The sequence below is a fragment of the Ruditapes philippinarum genome, unplaced genomic scaffold (assembly GCF_026571515.1).
Source record: "Ruditapes philippinarum isolate M1 unplaced genomic scaffold, ASM2657151v2 ctg2187_1_1_1_1, whole genome shotgun sequence".
Classification (NCBI taxonomy): domain Eukaryota; kingdom Metazoa; phylum Mollusca; class Bivalvia; order Venerida; family Veneridae; genus Ruditapes; species Ruditapes philippinarum.
In genome coordinates this window covers 178,279-198,994 of record NW_026866177.1, presented here as the reverse complement: position 1 = coordinate 198,994, position 20,716 = coordinate 178,279, and the positions used below count along the sequence as shown (strand labels likewise).

Below are 20,716 nucleotides of genomic sequence, written 5' to 3'. Positions count from 1 at the left end.
TCATGGAACCTTCAATGTGACACGGTAGTGCCATTCCATGAAAAGCGGCATATACATGTATGGTCCGGCCCCTATTAAAAAATGCTTGTGCCCTAAACGAGAAAACAATGGGCAGAACTAAATAAAATGGAATTTTGAAAGGGGATTTGAGGTTATGAAGCCTGCATATCACAGATAAGACGTCAAAAGACAATTTAAAAAGCAGGCAATATATCCTTAATTAGGGTGATTAGACAGTATTCAAGTAGGAATACTGGAACCACCCAAGTTGAAAAAGGCCAAATAAAAGAAACTAAAATACCACATAACATGTAAACACAACACTTATGTCGTGCTGAACGATCTCCAAGGATAGAAAATATAACATCTTGGGGAGACTTTTTACGGCCTAAGCCTTTAAAATATTACATTCGGCGGAAAGATAAATTCTTTAGTGGTGTTCAATCTTTTAGTTTAATTTATTAGTGTTTTGAAACCTTAGTGTTCGGTAATTTCCGACTATCACGGAATTTGACGACTGCATCCCGGCAAGTTTGTAAACAAAAGTTACAGACTAAAAATATTTACCCAAACATCAAAGAAGTTTATAATGCTGATGTGAAAGCAAACACTGAAAATGCCTGAAATAAAGCTCCAACATATTGTTTCATTTAGTAGTGAGGAAAAGGTATATGATAAAAGATTATTCAGCATAATTTCTTGTGCAACAAATTTTCGCGACATTGCCTTTGTGAAGTTTTAAGAAAATTTTAGTTTTTACCAGCTTAGATGTCAAAGTTTAGTGTTAAGTTAACATTGAAAACTATTTTAAATGATCTACATACAGAAAGCTTTGCATGATTTATTTACTTTCTTATTCATATAATAATATTGGCTCATAGTGTCACACGGAAATCGCAATTTCAGCATTTTTCAAGCTGGGTTCATCTACATTATACTGCTTAACAATCAATTCTGATTTGACTAGCAGGCGAAAGTATATATAATAGGCTCATTCTATATTTGTAGTATATAAAATTGACAGTGATAAACATACCGGTCTGTTCAAGGAAATTGCTCAATCATCATGTGAATAGTGCATGGCCAGATTCAGTAAAATTTGGTACCCACAATGCCAAAGGTGTTAGACACATTTGTCAGAGTGTCTTGCCAATTGACCTTTTCGAAAACCTAGCTAAACACCGTTTTCCGGTACGTTACGGATTTAGCTCTGGGGAATTACACCAAATGAAGTACATAACACAGTTACATGATATTTCTATTTTTCTATCATTATTTTACCGTTTAAGGTGAACAAAATTGATGTTTTTGAAAATTATCAATATTACTTTAATATCTTTTGCAAATTTTTAAAAAAATAAATTGTTTATAATGAAAATCAATAAAATTTATACAGACGTAGTGGAATCTTCCAAAATAAATAAGGTTATTTTCTGCGTAAACTTGTGTATTTACTTTATTTTTTGTATGGAATTATTCATACAATGATATTTAATTATTTTCTTATAAAGAAATAATTTTTATTTCAATTTAATTTAAAGAAAGGGCCAAAAACATCGAGTTCGCTGTTACACTCCATTAGGTGAATTTACCAGAGCTATGTACAGAATGTACCGGAAAACAGCGTTTAGCTAGGTTTTTTGAATTCGTGAATAATGGTCAAATAATCATAAAATAATATCCACTTGATCATCATGAACAAAATAACTATCCATATATATAAAATATATACAAGTTATATAACTCACCGTAGCGTATTTCTTGGCATGGTCAACATATAGCTCTCGCATTTTTTTAAATAAGACATATTTTTATACCTATACAGGTTTTTTTCCCCCACATGTTTGGGAAGCAGCCCTGCCCTTAAATTTGGGGGAAAATTACATGGTTTATTTGCAAAAAGGGAAGAAAAAACTTGATGTAAATTCAATTTTTGGGGAAAACTGCATGATTTTAAAGAATTTTTCTTTGGGGGAAGCAGCCCAGTAACAGCCCCTGCTATAAACGGAAAAAGGGCTCTGCTATTTTTGCAAACATAGCACAATAGATGTATCTTTCAAAAACCGTTAAAAATATTGAGCCATCAGTGTCTTCATTTATGATAAATGAAATATCAAACTTGAGTCATGAAGAATTACCTAAATTTTGCTTGGTCAACATGTTATGTGCAATTGAAACTTACATATCCACGGTAGAACCACCATGAGTAAACATACATTTAGCTGTTTGCTTTTCATTATAAAGTCTTCCATTCTTAGTTTTGAGATGTTTTACTTGCATACTAATGACTCAAGGAAATTGTACTTTAGTCTTTACAAACAAAAATTTTCAGACTGATTTTCATTGGAAAATTTGTGGCACAGTGCATACCAAATAACCAATTCATGAAAAAATACATATTGAGTGAATATCAAATGCGCTATTTTAGTTAGGACACTTTTAGTCCAAATTAGTCTCTTTCTTTCCTAATGTCAAAAAAAAAGTGGAGAAAAAAACAACAACCCAACGTTAGCTAAAAAATAAACTTTTTCTCATTCTGAGAAAAAATGAACTGTATGTCTTTTATGCAATGTATATAGTAACTACACTTTTCATACATGTATATTAGAATTATGAACAGTTTTTCATTGCTTTTTATGCACTCTGCATCTGCACTCATCCCATCCCATAAATTAAAATATTATTAGACATATTGATATTATTTTTCTATAAACTTTTGAAAACAGGGTTTACCTTGTCATGTACATTCAGACCAAAGTTTTTAAGAATTCATTTCAAGCATTATGACTATCATACTTTTCTTTACTTACTAGAACCATCCAGCAGACAATCTACTGAAGCCTGAAGGGACATATAAATGGAAATGTGCAGCACCGGGTGAAAAGAGTGTATCTGTAGTTATTCAGGTATTGTATATTAAAGAAGACTTTTTAATGTATCATTGTGTCATCACCTGTATAGAGTAGCTTCAACATATAGAGATCAGTCTAGTCGTGCATATTGTAGGCATTTTCCAGTTAAGTGATTTCTGTAAGAGTTATTGCCATCCAATGATTTTTATTTTCAAAATTTGTCCGGACTACTTCTCTTTTACTACTGATGCAATTTGAGTGAAACTTTAGAGCATTGATCGATATCTCAGGCTCAAGTACTAGCTTATGTTTTATGGGTTTTCAGCTGAAATGATTTTTAGGTGAGTTAGTGTGTTGTGTTTCTTGCTACACAGTAGCTGCAAATGCAATGAAATAGCAGCGACATACAGTGAACCAGGGCTTCCATTAATGGAAGTTTGGAAGTCATTTACTCCCTGTTTTTCCTTGTGACTTCCAAAATTTAAAAATGTTCCTTCTTAGCCTATATGCTGTGACTTCCAATCTTGGAGACTTGGCAGCCTCTGACTTCCAAATTTTGAAACTTAATGGAAGCCCTGGTAAACAAACTGGTCAATTACCTCTTGATTCAACGCTTATTTAGCTATCGTCAGGCGACACATGGTCAGTGATCGCTCTTGTTTTTAAACATGAAAAAGGCACAAAGGTTTTTGATATTTGAAGGGAAAATTTCAGCATTTTAATAATATTGGTGAAAGAAAAACATCAATTTTATATGAGAAAAGTACTTACCTCACCTGGTAAAATTTTAAAAAATATTTGCCTAATCAAATTGATTATACATTGATAATATGTATATAATACAATAATTTATATATATTTGTATATCTTCACAGTTTGAGAAAGCGTCACAAATACAGAGTATAGATATAGGAAATGAAGGGTCAGCATTTGTAGAGATTCTGGTTGGCAGGTCGTCTGCTGCCAATGATCATGACTATCAGGTATGATAAAAATATTAAGGGGAACGGTGGCCTAGTGGTTAAGGTGTCTGCCTCTCAACCTAGGGATCGTTGTTTTGAGCCCTACTCGGGTTACGATCATGATTCCTCATATGACAGCAGTACTGGTTAGTTCCAGAAAGCGGACTAGAAAGTGCTTACCGTAATAGAGGCTGCAAGAGTTTGTTTCACAATCAAGCTAAAATAAATATGTTTAAACTAATAAAAATGTTTTTAAATTCTTTTAATTATATAATAGTCTTTGTTATGTTACAGTCAATCTTGTCTAATCAACTATGGTCATTTATGATACACAGCAGCATTATTGCAATTTTCATATCTTTAGTTTGGTGACATCATCGAATACCCACGGTTTATATTAGATTATGTATTATGTACAATTACATACCCCGGGTAACCAGCAATGGTTTGGTGACAACTAGGTAGCATTGACTATTGTATGGGTTCAAAATAACTCTCAGGATGTCTTATTTACATGGCCATTGGCCATAGAAAGCAAGTGATGCTTTAAACTACCTTTTGTGTAGAGATTTTAATGATTGGAAATCAACATACAAATGACAGTGACTATATCTCATTAAAAAGTGAGATTTTGAAAAAAATTAAATTCTCGAAAGAGTAAAGCACAAATAAAACTATAAAATAATTCATTTTTTAAAGTGAGAGATATAGCCCATCTTCACTAATAAGATACACATTTTCTGTAAATTTAATGGCACATTTTAATAATAGGTCTCAGAAATGAATAAAATTTTCTTCTTTAGAAAGAGCAAACATGAATTTTATGATTGTCTAAATACACGCATGACTGTTGATATCTTTTCACAAGTCGACTGGTCAGCAAGTGGATCTGCGCCAATTAGTCTGGCTTCGAATGATAATTAGTATGGCTTCGAATAATAGGTGTGAAATTCTTTCATAATTGTATAATAGGGATTGAAATTTACGTCGAAAAATAGGATGTATACTATTCGGATAATGCATTTCGAATAATACGCTTATATTGATATTGATTTATATAGAGATAAAAACGGGACCGCCGATCTACTTCAAATAATGCTAGGTATTCGAATAAAGGGTTGTCAAATAACTGAGGTCGGACTGTATATTAGATTTGGTTTTTTTTTAGATGTTTAAAGTGCCTTTGAAATTAATTTTAAAGAGGTAATAAATTGAAGATTGTGTTCTTAGCAGGAAAAGCCTAAATTAGATTTATGTCTTGTTGAAAACAAGATAAACTTTAAGAAATTGTTATTTTTACTCAGGTATTGTTGGTTGCATCATCATTTATGACGCCTCTAGAAGCAAGGAATGGTACAAATAGAAACAGTGTACGCATGTTTGATGCACGTAAATTATCAGCTGCTGTCTCCAGCCAAAAATGGGACAGGGTGAAAATTGTTTGTACACAACCATTTAACAAGGTATACTTTTTTGTTTCTTCTCCTTTTATTATGTTCCAGTTAAATAAAAAAAATTCATATCAGAATTAAGTGTAACATACAAGTCAGTTTATTTATTTCCATTGCACAACATTTAAACAATTAAAAAATCCATGTATGTTTAATCAACTGTACTGTAAGCATAAAATTAAATCTTTAACTGCTGAATGTCTTAAATGGACTTGTCCAGCTTCCATTTTAGGAACTGTCCATTACCAAACTTGGGGATATCAGTATAGAGCTTGGCACAGATGTGCAGGCTGGCTCTATTTTGGTGGCAAAGGCTATATACATTGCCAGCATTAGGTCATTAGACATTTATGTCAGAAGTTCTTGTCTGTGGTATGGGACATGTTTGCTTACAATTTTGCTGATGGCACTGTATATAATAACAATCTTCCTTCACCAGTTATTCAAATGATTTACATTGAGAACTATGAGAAGATAACAGTTCCTGGTGGAATTGTAAGTTATCAAACTCAATTCAAATTAAAATCAGATCATCCTTTTCGCTCTGATACTCTTTGCTGCAAAGGGTAGTGTGGAACAACAGTAAGGATATGATTTTAATGAGATTGTAAAGTCCATGCACTGATGTTACATGAAAAGGGAAGTTTTATAAGTAAAGCACTTACAGTGTATTTGACAGAAATATATGTATTGCAATATTGATGTTAAGCTCAAAGCCTCGGCAGCAAAACAACGAAAATATTTTTCAAAAAAAAAGATAATGTTGTTCCATTATGATTTCAGACAAGTACATTTGGTTTATCATTCATCAAGTTTCACAGTCCATCACTACCTGGAGATAAAGGTTCAGGGGTAGGTATTTAGCAGGTTTAATATGTATCTGACTTTTGCAACAACATTTGAAAACTACAAAATTTATTACATCTTTAAAGTAACACAGTTTTTGTGACAGAAAATTTACAGGATACTTTGTTTAAAGCACCATCTTATTTTCTCATTTCACCTATTGTTCCATCTCATACTATCCAGTTCTTGTAAACTTATGGCCAGTTTTCTCCTTGTCCTTCTTGATGTGATCAAGTTCAGAAAACTTACTATTTTATTCACCCTCTTCACTATAAACTACATTGTATACTAAACAGTAAAAACATGGAGGAAAAGGGATATTATTATTACTTTTTATTTTATTCATTTATTTCTCTGTATTTAGATTGAGATCTTTATATATACATATAGATGGAGTTAATGCTTATTTGAACTGTCTTCTTGAGTTGATCAGGAATGTATTCCATAAACTGTTATTAAAAGTGTCATTGAAATAGAAAAAAGATGAAAACACCTAAAATAGTTTAAAATAGAAAAAAAAGAAAACCGGTCAAATTTCAAAAATGAAAATGTTGCAGACTGTCAAATTTAGACTGTATTAAAAGCCGCATATTATCATACAATTACAGATATCTTTGCCTCTTAAAAAGTTCACATATTTTAATGTTGTAAATATATATATGTTTGTTCAACCCATTATGACATAGGAAGGTGAAAAGAAGGTTGGATTTTTCAAGCTGAAGACAGATGATAAGGATGATGTTAAAACAGGAAGTCTGTTTTCACACCGGAAGCCAGAAACCAGTACCCCTTCTACTCCATTGTCAGGTATACTTTTTATTTCCATGCTTATATTTAATTGTGCACCATAGTTTAATGACCAATGGATTGTAATGTTGTTGGATGGGATGGCAAGATAAATCAACATGGACATTAGCCAGTTTCTACCCCACTTATCAGTCTTTCCAGCTGTAATGTATTAGTCAAATACAAATGTATTTTGTTTTCCTAATAAACTTTTGCTTACTAAGCATGTTCCTTAATTTCCGATGTATTATATATTTGTTAGTTTGAAACATTATTATTTAACTGTACGTTATTTACATGTAATCCTTAACATACTAAAGTTTTACTGGAGACTTTTGTAATGTTAATTTGAGGGATTTGATATTTAATGGTTAATTTTTAACCCTGAACCTGCTGGCGGTAAAAGATTCTACCCATGCCCCCATTGCAAATCAAGATCAGATTGCACATCCACACTGCCAGATCAAGGTCTCCTCTATTCTTTTTTCAGTCAGTACTTATCTTATAACTTTCACTATAAAAATGATGAATGGTTTTGTCCAGATTTAAAGATGGACAAGTCTGTATAAGATATTTAGTGAGATAAGTATTAAGTAGTGAACTGTAAACAATATAGTCACACTGCCAGGACATTTCTTTTCACTGGTTTGATAGTTTAATGATTATTGCTATTAATCACTGAAGAAAACAATAATAATAGTTTGAAAAAACAGACTAAATATTTTAAATATTTGGTTCATACCAACTGTGTATGATATATGTGTATGTATGATAATTGCCAAAAAATATCAATATTCATATTATCGATATTGTAATGTAGCGTTTGCATTGTAACCATTCGATATTATGACACAGAATATTTCTAATTGCTGAGGTTTTATTCAGGTTTTAGGTTCTATTGCTACCCATTAACAGATACAATTGATAGATTCCTACTCTGCACTTTCATTTGAATAACAATAGATTTAACCACAAACTTTGACATGTGCACAAATAGGTTGTGATGAAATTCTTATCGTATCCACTAATCTGAAGTTAAGGGATCTATGCATTGTAGTGAGTCTGCGATTTTCACTTTCATTTCAGTACTTTTCTGGTGTTTCACTTGTTTAGAATCAGAACATAACACATAAAGATAAATATTTACAGGTGCTGCAGCTGTGAGGGCAGCATCAAGGTTAGCGGAACAGTCTAAACCATCAACCTCTCCATCGTCATCATCTACACCTGCCAAACTAGCAACTAAAGCTACTTTTGAATCCCCGAAAGAAGAGCCCAAAAATCAGGGAAAGAAAGTTCCCACCCCTGTAAGTAGCATATCTTATATCAAAGATTAACAAAAAAAAAATAATCTATAATGGTGGGTTTCTTTCTTTCTTTGTTCTGAAATTTGTGAGGGTTGTGTAGATGATATTGAAAGGTGCAGAGTGATGAAGGTTTCCAAAATTGCATCGCTTTCCACAACTGCAGTGAGATCAAATCCTGCTTGAGGCTTTGAATTCTTTCAGGCTCAGAAGCTACAAAGCTAGCTCACAGAAGGTTGGTGGTAGGCGGTTCTTCTTATATGCCTGCTTATGCCAGAAATAATGCTGGGGAAGCGTCTGAGGTTTTCTAGAAAGTCTCTGTATAATTACCTTTACATTGTCACGGGGGAGGAAGTGTTACACGAAGGATGGAGTTCTTATGATAACTTGTTTGGAGTTCTTATGATAACTGTCACGGAGTTCCTGGAAAACGTTACGGATTTCTGTGGAAAACTTTTCTATTTACTTGGAGAACTCACGTGAAAAATGGTCATTTTTACCTTTAAATGGGGAGTTTGAGAGGCTAAATTAAACTTTGATAATTAAGCTTGCCCTACATATTGTATTATGTTTCAGAAAAACCTTTTATTCCATTTTTCATCACCTTTTTTTTTAAAAATTTGGTAGTTTTGAGTAAAATTTCCAAATTACTTGCTCATTCGTACATATTGACCTTTTCATTTGTGATCTTCTTCGTTGCTATACATAATTACATAATTATAATGCAGAGTTGCAAACATAAAGCCCAGGCTAATTAATTTATACCCGATTTTTCAAATGTCACGGAGTTCTTGTGATAACTCAAAATATGTTCCGGAGTTCTTATGATAACTTTTGTTACTGCCAGTGTGTTTCTTGTGCTAAATTACGGCCCGTTTAAGCATATTTTATTAGTCAATAAGTGTGTAAATCATTATGAAGCATAGTACGCGTATCATTTGCACACACATTTGGTTATATAACGGTGGTTTAGAGTGTATTTCAGTTCAAGAGATATTTTTCTTACCTCCGTTTCTTGTGTTTTTAGCTCACCTGTCACAAAGTGACAGGGTGAGCTTTTGTGATCGCTTTTAAATGACATCTCCTCATAAACCACTAGGCCAATTTCATCCAAACTTCACAGGAATGTTCCTTTGGTGGTCACCTTTAAAAATTGTTCAAAGAATTTAATTCCATGCAGAACTCTGGTTGCCATGGCAACCGAAAGAAAAAACTTTAAATATCTTCTTTTAAAAAACCCAAAGAGCTAGAGCTTAGATATTTGGCATGAAACATCATCTAGTCAGTGTCTACCAAGTTTGTTCAAATAAAAGTCCTGGGGTCAAAATTGGCCCCGCCCCAGGGGGTCATTGATTTTCCCTATATGCATATAGTAAAACCTTAAAAAATCTTCTTTTAAAAAACCCAAAGAGCTAGAGCTTAGATATTTGGCATGAAACATCTTCTAGTCAGTGTCTACCAAGTTTGTTCAAATAAAAGCCCTGGGGTCAAAATTGGCCCCGCCCCAGGGGGTCATTGATTTTTCCTTTATGCATATAGTAAAACCTTAAAAAATCTTCTTTTAAAAGTCCCAAAGAGCTAGAGCTAAGATATTTAGCATGAAACATCCTCTAATGGGTGTCTTCCAAGTTTGTTCAAATAAAAGCCCTGGGGTCAAATTTGGCCCCGCCCCAGGGGGTCATTGATTTACCCTATATGCATATAGTAAAACCTTAAAAAATCTTCTTTTAAAAAACCCAAAAAGGTAGAGCCTAAATATTTGGCATGAAACATCTTCTAGTCAGTGTCTACCAAGTTTGTTCAAATAAAAGCCCTGGGGTCAAAATTGGCCCCGCCCCAGGGGGTCATTGATTTTCCCAATATGCATATAATAAAACCTTAAAAAATCTTCTTTTAAAAAACCCAAAGAGCTAGAGCTAAGATATTTAGCATGAAACATCCTCTAATGGGTGTCTACCAAGTTTGTTCAAATAAAAGCCCTGGGGTCAAAATTGGCCCCACCCCAGGGGGTCATTGATTTACCCTATATGCATATAGTAAAACCTTAAAAAAATTTTCTTTTAAAAAACCCAAAGAGGTAGAGCTTAGATATTTGGCATGAAACATCTTCTAGTCAGTGTCTACCAAGTTTGTACAAATAAAAGCCCTGGGGTCAAAATTGGCCCCGCCCCAGGGGGTCATTGATTTTTCCTATATGCATATAGTAAAACCTTAAAAAATCTTCTTTTAAAGAACCCAAAGAGCTAGAGCTAAGATATTTAGCATGAAACATCCTCTAATGGGTGTCTACCAAGTTTGTTCAAATAAAAGCCCTGGGGTCAAATTTGGCCCCGCCCCAGGGGGTCATTGATTTACCCTATATGCATATAGTAAAAACTTAAAAAATCTTCTTTTAAAAAACCCAAAGAGCTAGAGCTTAGCTATTAAGCATGAAACCTCTTCTAGTGGGTGTCTAACAAGTTTGTTCAAATAAAAGCCCTGGGGTCAAAGTTGGCCCCGCCCCAGGGGGTCATTGTTTTTCCTTTTATGTATATAGTTAAAACATAAAAAATCTTCTTTTAAAAAATCTTAAAAGCTAGAGCTAAGATATTTAGCATGAAACATCTTCTAATGGATGTCTACCATTTTTGTTAAATTAAGGGCCCTGGGGTTAAAAAATTGGCCCGGCCCCGGGATCATTGATTTTCCCTATATGTATATAGTAAAAACTGAAAAAATGTTCTGTTAAAAAGCCCAAAGAGATAGAGTTTAGATATTAAGCATGAATTATTTTCTAGTGAGTGTTTACCAAGTTTGTTCAAATAAAAGCCCTGGGGACAAAATTGGCCCGCACAGAGGGTGTGGGTCATTGTTTTTCACTATATGTGTTTAGTAAAAACTTAAAGATTTTCTTAGAGCTAGAGCTTAGATATTTATCATGAAACATCTTCAAATGGGGATCTACCAAGTTTGTTCAAATAAAAGCCCCTGGGTTAAAATTAGCCCCGCCCCGGGGGCCTATATACAGGTGAGCGATTTCAGGGCCATCATGGCCCTCTTGTTTGTGTTTGTTTGGGTTTTTGGGTTTGTTTGATTGTTGTTTTTTTCCATTTCATTGGAATGACTGAAAACATACTTGATGTAGAGCATTTACTTACAGGATAAAACTACGCTTTGAATTTAATATTTAAGCATGATTTCTTCATGTATACATTATTCCTGGCAGTTCTAGAGAACATAAAGTAATTATGCTATCGGTCTGCCGAAACAAATTACATGTAAATGGATGGTTTGCAGCAAAAGTATGCACTACCTTTATCTAAATTTAATGAGGTGGGTGTCATCTTTAGATATTCAATGGATATCTTAATTTCTAAAACGTATCAATTTTGTCATAGAAACGTAAAAAGTACTATGACAATGATATGACAATAGAAAGTAAGAATTTAATAATATATGTGAGTCACCATTAAAGGCTTACTTTCTATTGTCTTAGAACTTAATATGTTTCTATGACAAAATTGCAACCATTTACATGTAATTTGTTTCGGCAGACCGATAGCATAATTACTTTATGTTCTCTAGAACTGCCAGGAATAATGTATACTGAAGAAATCATGCTTAGATATTAAATTAAAAGCGTATTTTTATCCTGTACAGTAAGTAAATGCTCTACATCAAGTATGTTTTCAGTCATTTCAATGAAATGGAAAAAAACAACAATCAAACAAACTCAAAAACCCAAACAAACACAAAAAACACAAGAAACGGAGGGAAAAAAATATCTCTTGAACTGAAATACACTCTAAACCACCGTTATATAACCAAATGTGTGTGCAAATGATACGCAAACTATGCTTCATAATGATTTACACACTTACTGACTAATAAAATTAGCTTAAACGGGCCGTAATTTAGCACAAGAAACACACTGGCAATAACAAAAGTTATCATAAGAACTCCGGAACATATTTTGAGTTATCACAAGAACTCCGTGACATTTGAAAAATCAGGTATAAATTTATTAGCCTGGGCTTTATGTTTGCAACTCTGCATTATAATTATGTAATTATGTATAGCAAGGAAGAAGATCACAAATGAAAAGGTCAATATGTACGAATGAGCAAGTAATTTGGAAATTTTACTCAAAACTACCAAATTTATTTATAAAAAGGCGATGAAAAATGGAATAAAAGGTTTTTCTGAAACATAACACAATATGTAGGGCAAGCTTAATTATCAAAGTGTAATTTAGCACCTCAAACTCCCCATTTAAAGGTAAAAATGACCATTTTTCATGTGATCTCTCTAAGTAAATAGAAAAGTTTTCCACAGAAACCCGTAACGTTTTCCAGGAACTCCGTGACAGTTATCATAAGAACTCCAAACAAGTTATCATAAGAACTCCATCCTTTTTGTAACACTTCCTCCCCCGTGATTGTGGTGTGACTTTAAACTCATTCTGCCATATTTGCAACAAGAAAACATGAGCAGAGGTAAGGCATTTGAATCAAGCCTTCCAATTTGGCTATAATAATGATATTATATTTATTAAAGGCTACTATTCAGATATTATGCTCTTGTTTTCTAGTCACAGAACAGAGAGAAGAGAAAGCACAATGTTAGTGATAATGATGACACGGATGAGGAGACTGATGACATACCTGCTCTACGTAAACAATCTACCAGTCTTAGTTCTGTCGCATCTAAAGACTCTGGAAAGTCCCACAAACAGCCACCTTTGAAGAAAACCAAATGTAATTTGTGTGCTAGATTTTTAGTAGAATATAGGGAGCTATTTGACTTTTCGTGTCATTGGTTTACTTTGTGCAATTTCATTTCTTATTGTTAGATATACAATTTCATTTCTTATAATTAGATATACTATGAACTTCACACATGTGTCTTTAGGATTCATGTTTTAGGGCCAATACCTAAGACCCATAACTCTAGCATGAATTTTTATTAAATTTTAAGCACTCCTATTTGTAATTTAGAAATTTTTTGGATTTAGTGCAAGACTTGCTCAAGTTTTTCTTACAATTTTATATCTCATTAACAATTCACTAGCAATTTTATGTAAGTCTTCAGAGTTCAAATTGTAGGTACATGTATAACTCTAGCAAGAATTTCTGAATTATTTCCCCGTCTGGGATTTAAAATTTTTCAATGGCTCCAGTTTAACAAAAGTAAGAGTGCACTTTCCATATGACAGCTCTAGTTTCATAACAGCCTAACAATTTTAAATATACTAGTTTGTAAATGGAATGAAAAGATTTCAACATTTTGAATTTGATTTAATTTGTAGTATAACACAATACAGCATACTCTAAGATAAATAAACGTCAGTGATAATTTGGTATAAATACTACTGATAATAAATAGGTACAACTGTGAATGTTAGTTTAAAATTTTCTTCTTGCTTGATACATGTATTTAGTATATTTCATGTCAAGTCTTATCCACATTTTAAACAGCAAGGTTAATTATTTGCAGCTGAGCCACCAAAAGAGTCCCCAGTGAAAGAGTTCAGCAAGTTAATGGATAGAGTGACATTTGTAATGAGCGGGTACCAGAACCCATACAGAGCAGAGTTGAGGGATCGAGCCTTGTCCATGGGTGCCACTTATAGACCAGACTGGGGGAAGGGATGTACACATCTTATGTAAGTTTTTTGTTTTGTTTCTCATGCTACATTGATTGTCAGAAATGGTTCTTGTTACTATAAATAGTTAATTTACTAGATATCAGCAAGACATATTATGGAGTTTTCTGGATTGTCTTAGAGAAAAACCTACCTTTGTATTGAATCAGGTGTAAATATGCACATGTAGTTCATTTGAATCCTAGTGTTCTTATTTTAGAATTTTAATTCACAGATACGAGCTTGATTGTATGGTCACATGTGCTTCTTTTATGTAACAAAGTATGTTTTTTGTTTTTGTTTTCAATTCCAAAGGTGTATGTTGAAAGAGGCAATTGAATAAAGATAAAAATGTTATGTTAGACTTGTTAAAAGGATTCCTTTCATAGGTTAAGTTCAATAAATTTCTTCATATGTTGAATTTGAATGTGAAAAAGTAATCATAATACTGTTCTCTTACTAGGTGAGCATGTCACAGGGTGTAAAAAATTTTTCAGCCTGTCTGAGAAGCCGACCTGGGACACTCTTAAGTACTGTTCCACGTCACATCCGACTGAGATCTCAGGCCGCTTACATTTGATTTTCCCTAAAATATTGAATAGTTCTTTACAGTAATAATAAGTAAGAAACGTTATATTTATTTCAGATGTGCATTTGGAAATACTCCAAAGTATAATCAGGTTAAAGGTCGTGGGAAAATTGTGGATAAAAAATGGATAAATGACTGCTATAAACAGAAGAAATTGTTGCCATGGAGAAAGTAAGAAAATCTTAAATATCAACAAAACTGTTGTTACACATGCATGGCAATATGTTTAGCAATTTCATAAGTCATTCTTGCTGTTTGTTTGTGTGATGCCATTTGAATTGTAAAGTGATATCATACTTTATGTAATATATAACATTATATACAGTGCTTGTGACCAATGGTTGTATTCCTTTTAATAAGAAAGAAATCACTTTAAGATTGGTTTTTAAGAAAACTAAATGTATACTAACTAGAACTATATATATGTGGTATGCAATGTTATTTGTGACAGACTTAAGCTTTGCGGGTTAGGTTCATTTAAGAAGAAAATTTGGAGCAGAGTGTAAATTTTCATTTAAAAAAATGCTATTATGTCTAAACTTGTTATTCAGTAAAATACACTGAATATATTGTTTTGTTTTTACAGTTATAGAGTAGGTGATGCAGAGTCACCAGATGAAGATTCTGATGAGGAGGTTTTACCTGTTAAATCTAAAACAGGTAAACAGACAACACTATTTTATCTATAATAAAGTGCTTATTCATAGATTTGTGTTGTTGTCTTTTAAACAATTGTGTAAATGAAAATTTAATGAACACTGAACAATTATAAAGCCTTTTTTTGGTTGCTATAAAATATTCTTTGCAGAACTCTGTGTATGGAACACATTTCCAGCATTTATATAATTCATAAAGAAATTACTAAGGTGATTCCCTGCCGAATTTATGTGATAGATTTGCTGTGTTTCAGTTTGTATCAGTCCATGTGAAGTTTAGGGAATTAAATATCATAATGTAAAAAAATTGAGCTACCAACACAGTATTGAGCCTGGTCAGACACAGAATTGCAGTGTGGCCAGGCTTTGAATTGGTTGGTTTAAGCTGGTAATGCGTTAATCCATCCAATTTTTTATATAATTTCATAAATGAATCTAAAAGACATGCACATAATAGAAAATATAAGAAGTAAAACTTGTTTAGAATTGAATTCATAAAGGCAATTTTTTTTCACTTCAGAAACACCGAAGCAGAAAACACCTAAGAAAGAAGGTAAAAGATTTCCTCTTGATTTACTTGTTTTGTTGTGCATCTTTTATGTTAAATGTGGCACAGTGCATTATAAATTGTTTGCAGTTGACAAGGTAGAGAGAGAGAATAAATTATTTCTATAGTTATATGATCATGTGTGAGCAAGTAAGAGAAGGAGTATTCTTTAAGGTTGTAGACTTCTTACTATCTCAAACACTTGTTTTCCACTATGGTTCTGTTCCTTTGGAGAATGATCAGCGTTAACATCATCATTAACAGATTGATGATCAGTATTATCCGATTGGTTGCCTCAGATAAAAATGAAAAGTCTGATGATTTTTTTTGCCACAACATAGCATGACATTATTTGATTCTATTCAAGTTTCAAGCAATTACCAGAAATACTGTGGTAAGAGCTGGTTATGCTCTCAGTTTTAGACACTCGCCTCAAGTATTACAGTAAAAGTTTGTGTTTATGCTTTACAAAAAACTACTGCTGTTGAATATTTTGTTCTCTGTAAATGTCAAAAGAATGAGATTAACCTAAAGCCTGTTATAAACCTAAAGTGGTTGTAAATTATAGAAAAGACACCAGTTGTGGATGTTGCCGATAGTGATGATGATATGTATGGGGGAAATACTGACTCAGGGGGAGACACTGAAGATGAAATAAGAAGGTAAATCATTATACAGTCTAACCTGTCAATAAAGGACACCTGCAGGTAGCTTTGTATTGATAACTTATTAGACATTGTTGTTTTATTGTTGTTTTCCACACTTAAATATGACATTTTCCATATAGTTTGAAGCATAAATCTGTGCTACATACATTATGTAAATTCTATTAAAGTCTTTTTAAAGATCAATGCATTATATTCTCATAAAATAAAAGAATCGAGAAGATTTAGAAATTTTTTATCTTCTAGTTCTCATAAAATTATGCTTCATACACATATATATATATATATATATATATATATATATATATATATATATATAATATATATATATATATATATATACATAATACTGATGTTTCCGTGTCAGGAACCTGTACAAGATTGTTGTCAGTTCTGATAATTTGCAATTTCTCTTAGATTCTATACTTACTGATTAAGATATAATTAACCAGTCTAATCACAATTTTAAGGATAAAAGAGGGAAAAGGTAAGAAAAAGAAGGCAAGTCCAGGGAAGAGTCCAAAGAAAGAAAGTCCGAAGAAGGCATTACCAGCAGATCCATATGATGTAGATACAGATGAAGATGATAAACCAGGTAAGACAATATCATCAAAGTTTAATGTTCTATTCCAAAAATAGAAAATATCATCTTATTTGCAATCTTGTATATACATTACAAGTGTTTACACAGAGGTGCGATATTTTGTGCCCAAAAGGGAATATAGTATTTGATACAAGTGTCACAGGGGCGTCTGTGGTCAAGTGATTAAAATTGCCTTCTCCAAATCAATTGCACTTCTGCACTGTGTGTCCAACTGCGGTGAACCTGAAACAATGCACAAAGGGACACCATAGGTCTTCCTCCACCAGTAAAGTTGGGAAATTGCTTTAGGATCTTAAGAAGTGTTTGTATGATTTTAAAACCAAACGGAAACAAACTTGTCTTCTCCTGATCTAAATCTGATCAATGGACAAGTAAGATAGATATATCTACAAAGCATGTCTCATTGTTTTCCTGGTTCATTTCCACATCCGGCATATTTTTTTATTATTATTTCAGGACCGAGTGAAAACAATGATGCAGATTCCGATGGTGATTCTGGTTTGCCGGAACTTCCTGACTTTTTTGCAGACAAACATTTCTTTTTATATGGTGAGATGGAAGCTTCAACGAGACGTCTGATGACCAGGTTTATCACAGCTTACGCTGGGTAATATACTTTATTCTGTACATACACACGTTTCTCTTTTGTGGCCACCGTTTAATCCCTGCATGATTGTAAGAGGTGACTAAATGGGTTTGAATTATTAGAGTCTATGCCTACCTTAGCTCCAGCAGGTGCAGTGGTGTTGACCCCTGGTGTTGCTTTAAGTTTGTAACACCCAAGGTTAGCCAAATCATCTTTCCTCTTAACGGTGCCATTTGACCTAAATTGTGTTATTGTAAAACCAAACAAACAAACAAAAGATACACTTGTTTCATTTGACCTATTTTCTAGCAACTATTTGGCTATAGTTTTGGGTAGGATGTTGAGCATAAGTTAAAATGAAATATTTTTCTTAGTAAAGTGTACATGCTGAAAATAATATATATTATGAATTAAGATGCTATCTTTGCCAAATTTAAATCAAGTAGTTTCTCCTATTTTTAAGCAAAACATAGCAAAATTTAGAAATGTCTAGGGTTTGTGTTGGGATTATGTCCCAAGATTGACCACCTAAGGCTGTAAATGTTCCTAAAATTCAAGTTTTGAGGTAAGGGATTTTTTTAAAAATGTAGAGTTTTTGACAATAAATAAAAATAACAACCTTTTTTTTGTTTTTGAAATTACTACCACTTTTATTGTTAAGATTAAGTATTTTACATTAACCTTTGATTAACATTTCAGTGAGTTGGAGGAATATATGAATGACAAGGTGAAGTATGTTGTCACCTCCGCTAAATGGGATAAAAATTTTGATGATGTAAGTTACTATTTTTGGTTGCTGTTTTTATTGAATTGAGGAAGTGTAGTTGAACAATTGTGTATACTGGTCGCCAACCAGTATATCAGTAATAATCTATTATAAATGAAATGAAGATGATCTGTTAGCCTAGTGGTCTGCCTTTTAACCAAAGGATCATAGGATCAAGCTCTATTTAACATTGACAACAATTTTTTCCTCATATGACAGGTCCATTTCTGGTTAGTTCCAGGAAGCCAGCTTTATAGTAGTTCAAATAATCCTTAGTTTTCATCACAATTATATGGCATAAAGCACTATACCAAATTTCTCTATGCCAGTAGTAGGCAACTTTTTTTCACATTCCTACACAATCGAGGTGATGGGTTAAAGACTTAGTCTTTAATGCAATAGTTATTGCCAAAACTTTTATTATCTTTATTTAAAGCCTTTCAGGAGTATTTGACATGTGGGTAGAAGTCATTTTTGGTTATAATGAATTATCAGCGATTTTTTTTTTTTTACATAAAATATTCCTTTATCATTCAAGTGCAGTGGTACTAAAATGTCAGACAGTTTTCATTGACATATTGTAAATGTATTATTCAGTCATTTCTTCTCATGTGGGGGAAGATTTGAGCATGATGACCATGAAAGTGCAAATAAAAGTTAATGTAAATCATAGTGAAGTCAGTAACTATACATACTAACCTTTGAGTGCTAACAGTAACAACACCTTGTTTAAGCAATAACTGATTCTGTATGATGGATTTGTCCTGCTTAAAAATCAAAACTGTTTGCTGTAAAGTTTATTGAATAGAGTAATAAATGCATGGGTGTAAGTTAAAAATATCAGAAAACCTGAAAGCCCTGAATTTAGTATTATTTCAGTTGGTTTTATAAAGGAAAAGCTCTCAAGAGAAGGAAAAAACCCTGAACTTCAGGGAAATGCCCGAAAACTTGTACCCATGTAAATGTCTGGTAATACTGCAGGCTCTGGTGACATAGGCAAGTTATCAGGACTGTTAACACTTTAAAAACAAACATTTTACAATTGAATTATTGATTTAAATTTATGAATATTCTTATTCAGTTTTTGCTCTCTTTTTTTCCAGGCATTATCAGAGAACCCAAACCTTGTGTTTGTGAAACCTAAATGGGTGCAAATGTGCCATGAGAAATTGAAATGTGTACCACATCAGCCATACATAGTTGTCCCCCCTGAAGACTGAAACAAAATTGTACAGATAATTGTCACACATAGAAATAGAGATTAGAAAATTTAGAACCTCCCTGTGGTGATGATTAAAAGCTTGCTTTTACCAATGAATTTTGAAAACTAAATTGTATTAATGTGACATATGAAATGAAAGTTAACCATGTGTTTTACAGCTATGCTGGATAGGGTGGGGAGTTAGTATAAATTTGCAATAAAACATTTTAGTAATACTAGTATTATGTAATAGAAAGGAACACATCTTGTTGCATAAAAAATTTAAATTATAACTGTTGTAGGTTAGAATTTTGGACATGAAGTTTACAAAAGTCCTGTTGTTTTTTTAATGATATATGTGAGATATTATTGTATAGAAAATTTTTTAGTGTGTTATATAATACTTAATGAATTTTGATGGCAGCTTAATGTGAAATGTTATTTAACCATTGGACTTCGACATCACATTTATCCAAATACATAACTCTAGAAAAGCTTAGAAAACCTGGCAGCTTTTCACCTTTATTATCTTTTTGATTTTCTCTCATAAATTTTACTGCAAATTTTCAGTGAAGCATCTTTAAGTGTTCCTTACCCTCTGTTATACTATTTGGTCCCTTTTATTGAAATATTTTGCTCTAATAAAAAAAAACTGTTTAGTTAAAGCATACAGTAGGTAAGTTACTAACTTGTATGTGAACATTGTAGTGTCATCAAGGGCTCACCCTCTTTAAAAAAACTCGTTCTAATTGCAGTTTTAATGATACAAAATTTTACCTTTTTCTTGAATTTTAATGAAGAGTTTTAAATAAAAAGGAACAACAAGCAATATAAGTTCCGTCAATTTTATTGAACATTTGTCTTCAAGACTATATTAACATATTACAGACAACAAAAGCAGTTAAATTCTGACAAATATCTTATATTCTCTTTGGTTAACTACCACACTAATCTCATTTATTAAATAAGTATACATGTACAAACTTAAGCTGAGGTAGAAAGTAAAGCCATTAAGATAACAATAAAAAAAATAACACTTTAATAACATGTTAGCAGCTTTACCCTTAATCTGCAGAATTTCATAATGGATTTGCCCTAATTAGAAATTGGAATAGTCCATCTAGCTGCTAACAGTATAGGACCTGGCAAGGTTGCACAGATGTGCAGGCTGCCCTGGCTCTAGACTGGTGGCAAAGGGCAATCACTTTCTGTTTCAGCCGGTTAAGGGTTTGAATATCTATTTCATATAAGAATTAAGACTTATAAAACAAAGAGATA

General features: G+C 32.7%; 1 protein-coding gene across 1 annotated transcript; it reads left to right on the top strand.

Annotated features, from left to right (window-relative positions):
- The first annotated feature begins 511 nt into the window (after positions 1 to 511).
- LOC132731551 (DNA repair protein XRCC1-like) lies at positions 512 to 20,700 on the top strand. Its single transcript, XM_060717742.1, has 17 exons — positions 512 to 667; positions 2,814 to 2,906; positions 3,728 to 3,835; positions 5,119 to 5,277; positions 6,049 to 6,117; positions 6,798 to 6,918; positions 8,047 to 8,204; positions 12,772 to 12,937; positions 13,677 to 13,845; positions 14,471 to 14,584; positions 15,000 to 15,073; positions 15,590 to 15,622; positions 16,185 to 16,278; positions 16,752 to 16,876; positions 17,342 to 17,492; positions 18,171 to 18,246; positions 19,341 to 20,700. The coding sequence occupies exons 1-17, from the start codon at positions 617 to 619 to the stop codon at positions 19,455 to 19,457; spliced, it is 1,878 nt and encodes a 625-aa protein (XP_060573725.1). The 5' UTR covers positions 512 to 616; the 3' UTR covers positions 19,458 to 20,700.
- The last annotated feature ends 16 nt before the right edge of the window (positions 20,701 to 20,716 follow it).

Coding starts and splice junctions, on each gene's coding strand:
- LOC132731551 (XM_060717742.1), top strand. CDS start 617: ATGCCTGAAATAAAGCTCCAACATATTGTTTCATTTAGTAGTGAGGAA. Junction 668..2,813: donor CATTTAGTAGTGAGGAAAAG/GTATATGATAAA, acceptor TTTACTTACTAG/AACCATCCAGCAGACAATCT. Junction 16,279..16,751: donor ACTGAAGATGAAATAAGAAG/GTAAATCATTAT, acceptor CACAATTTTAAG/GATAAAAGAGGGAAAAGGTA.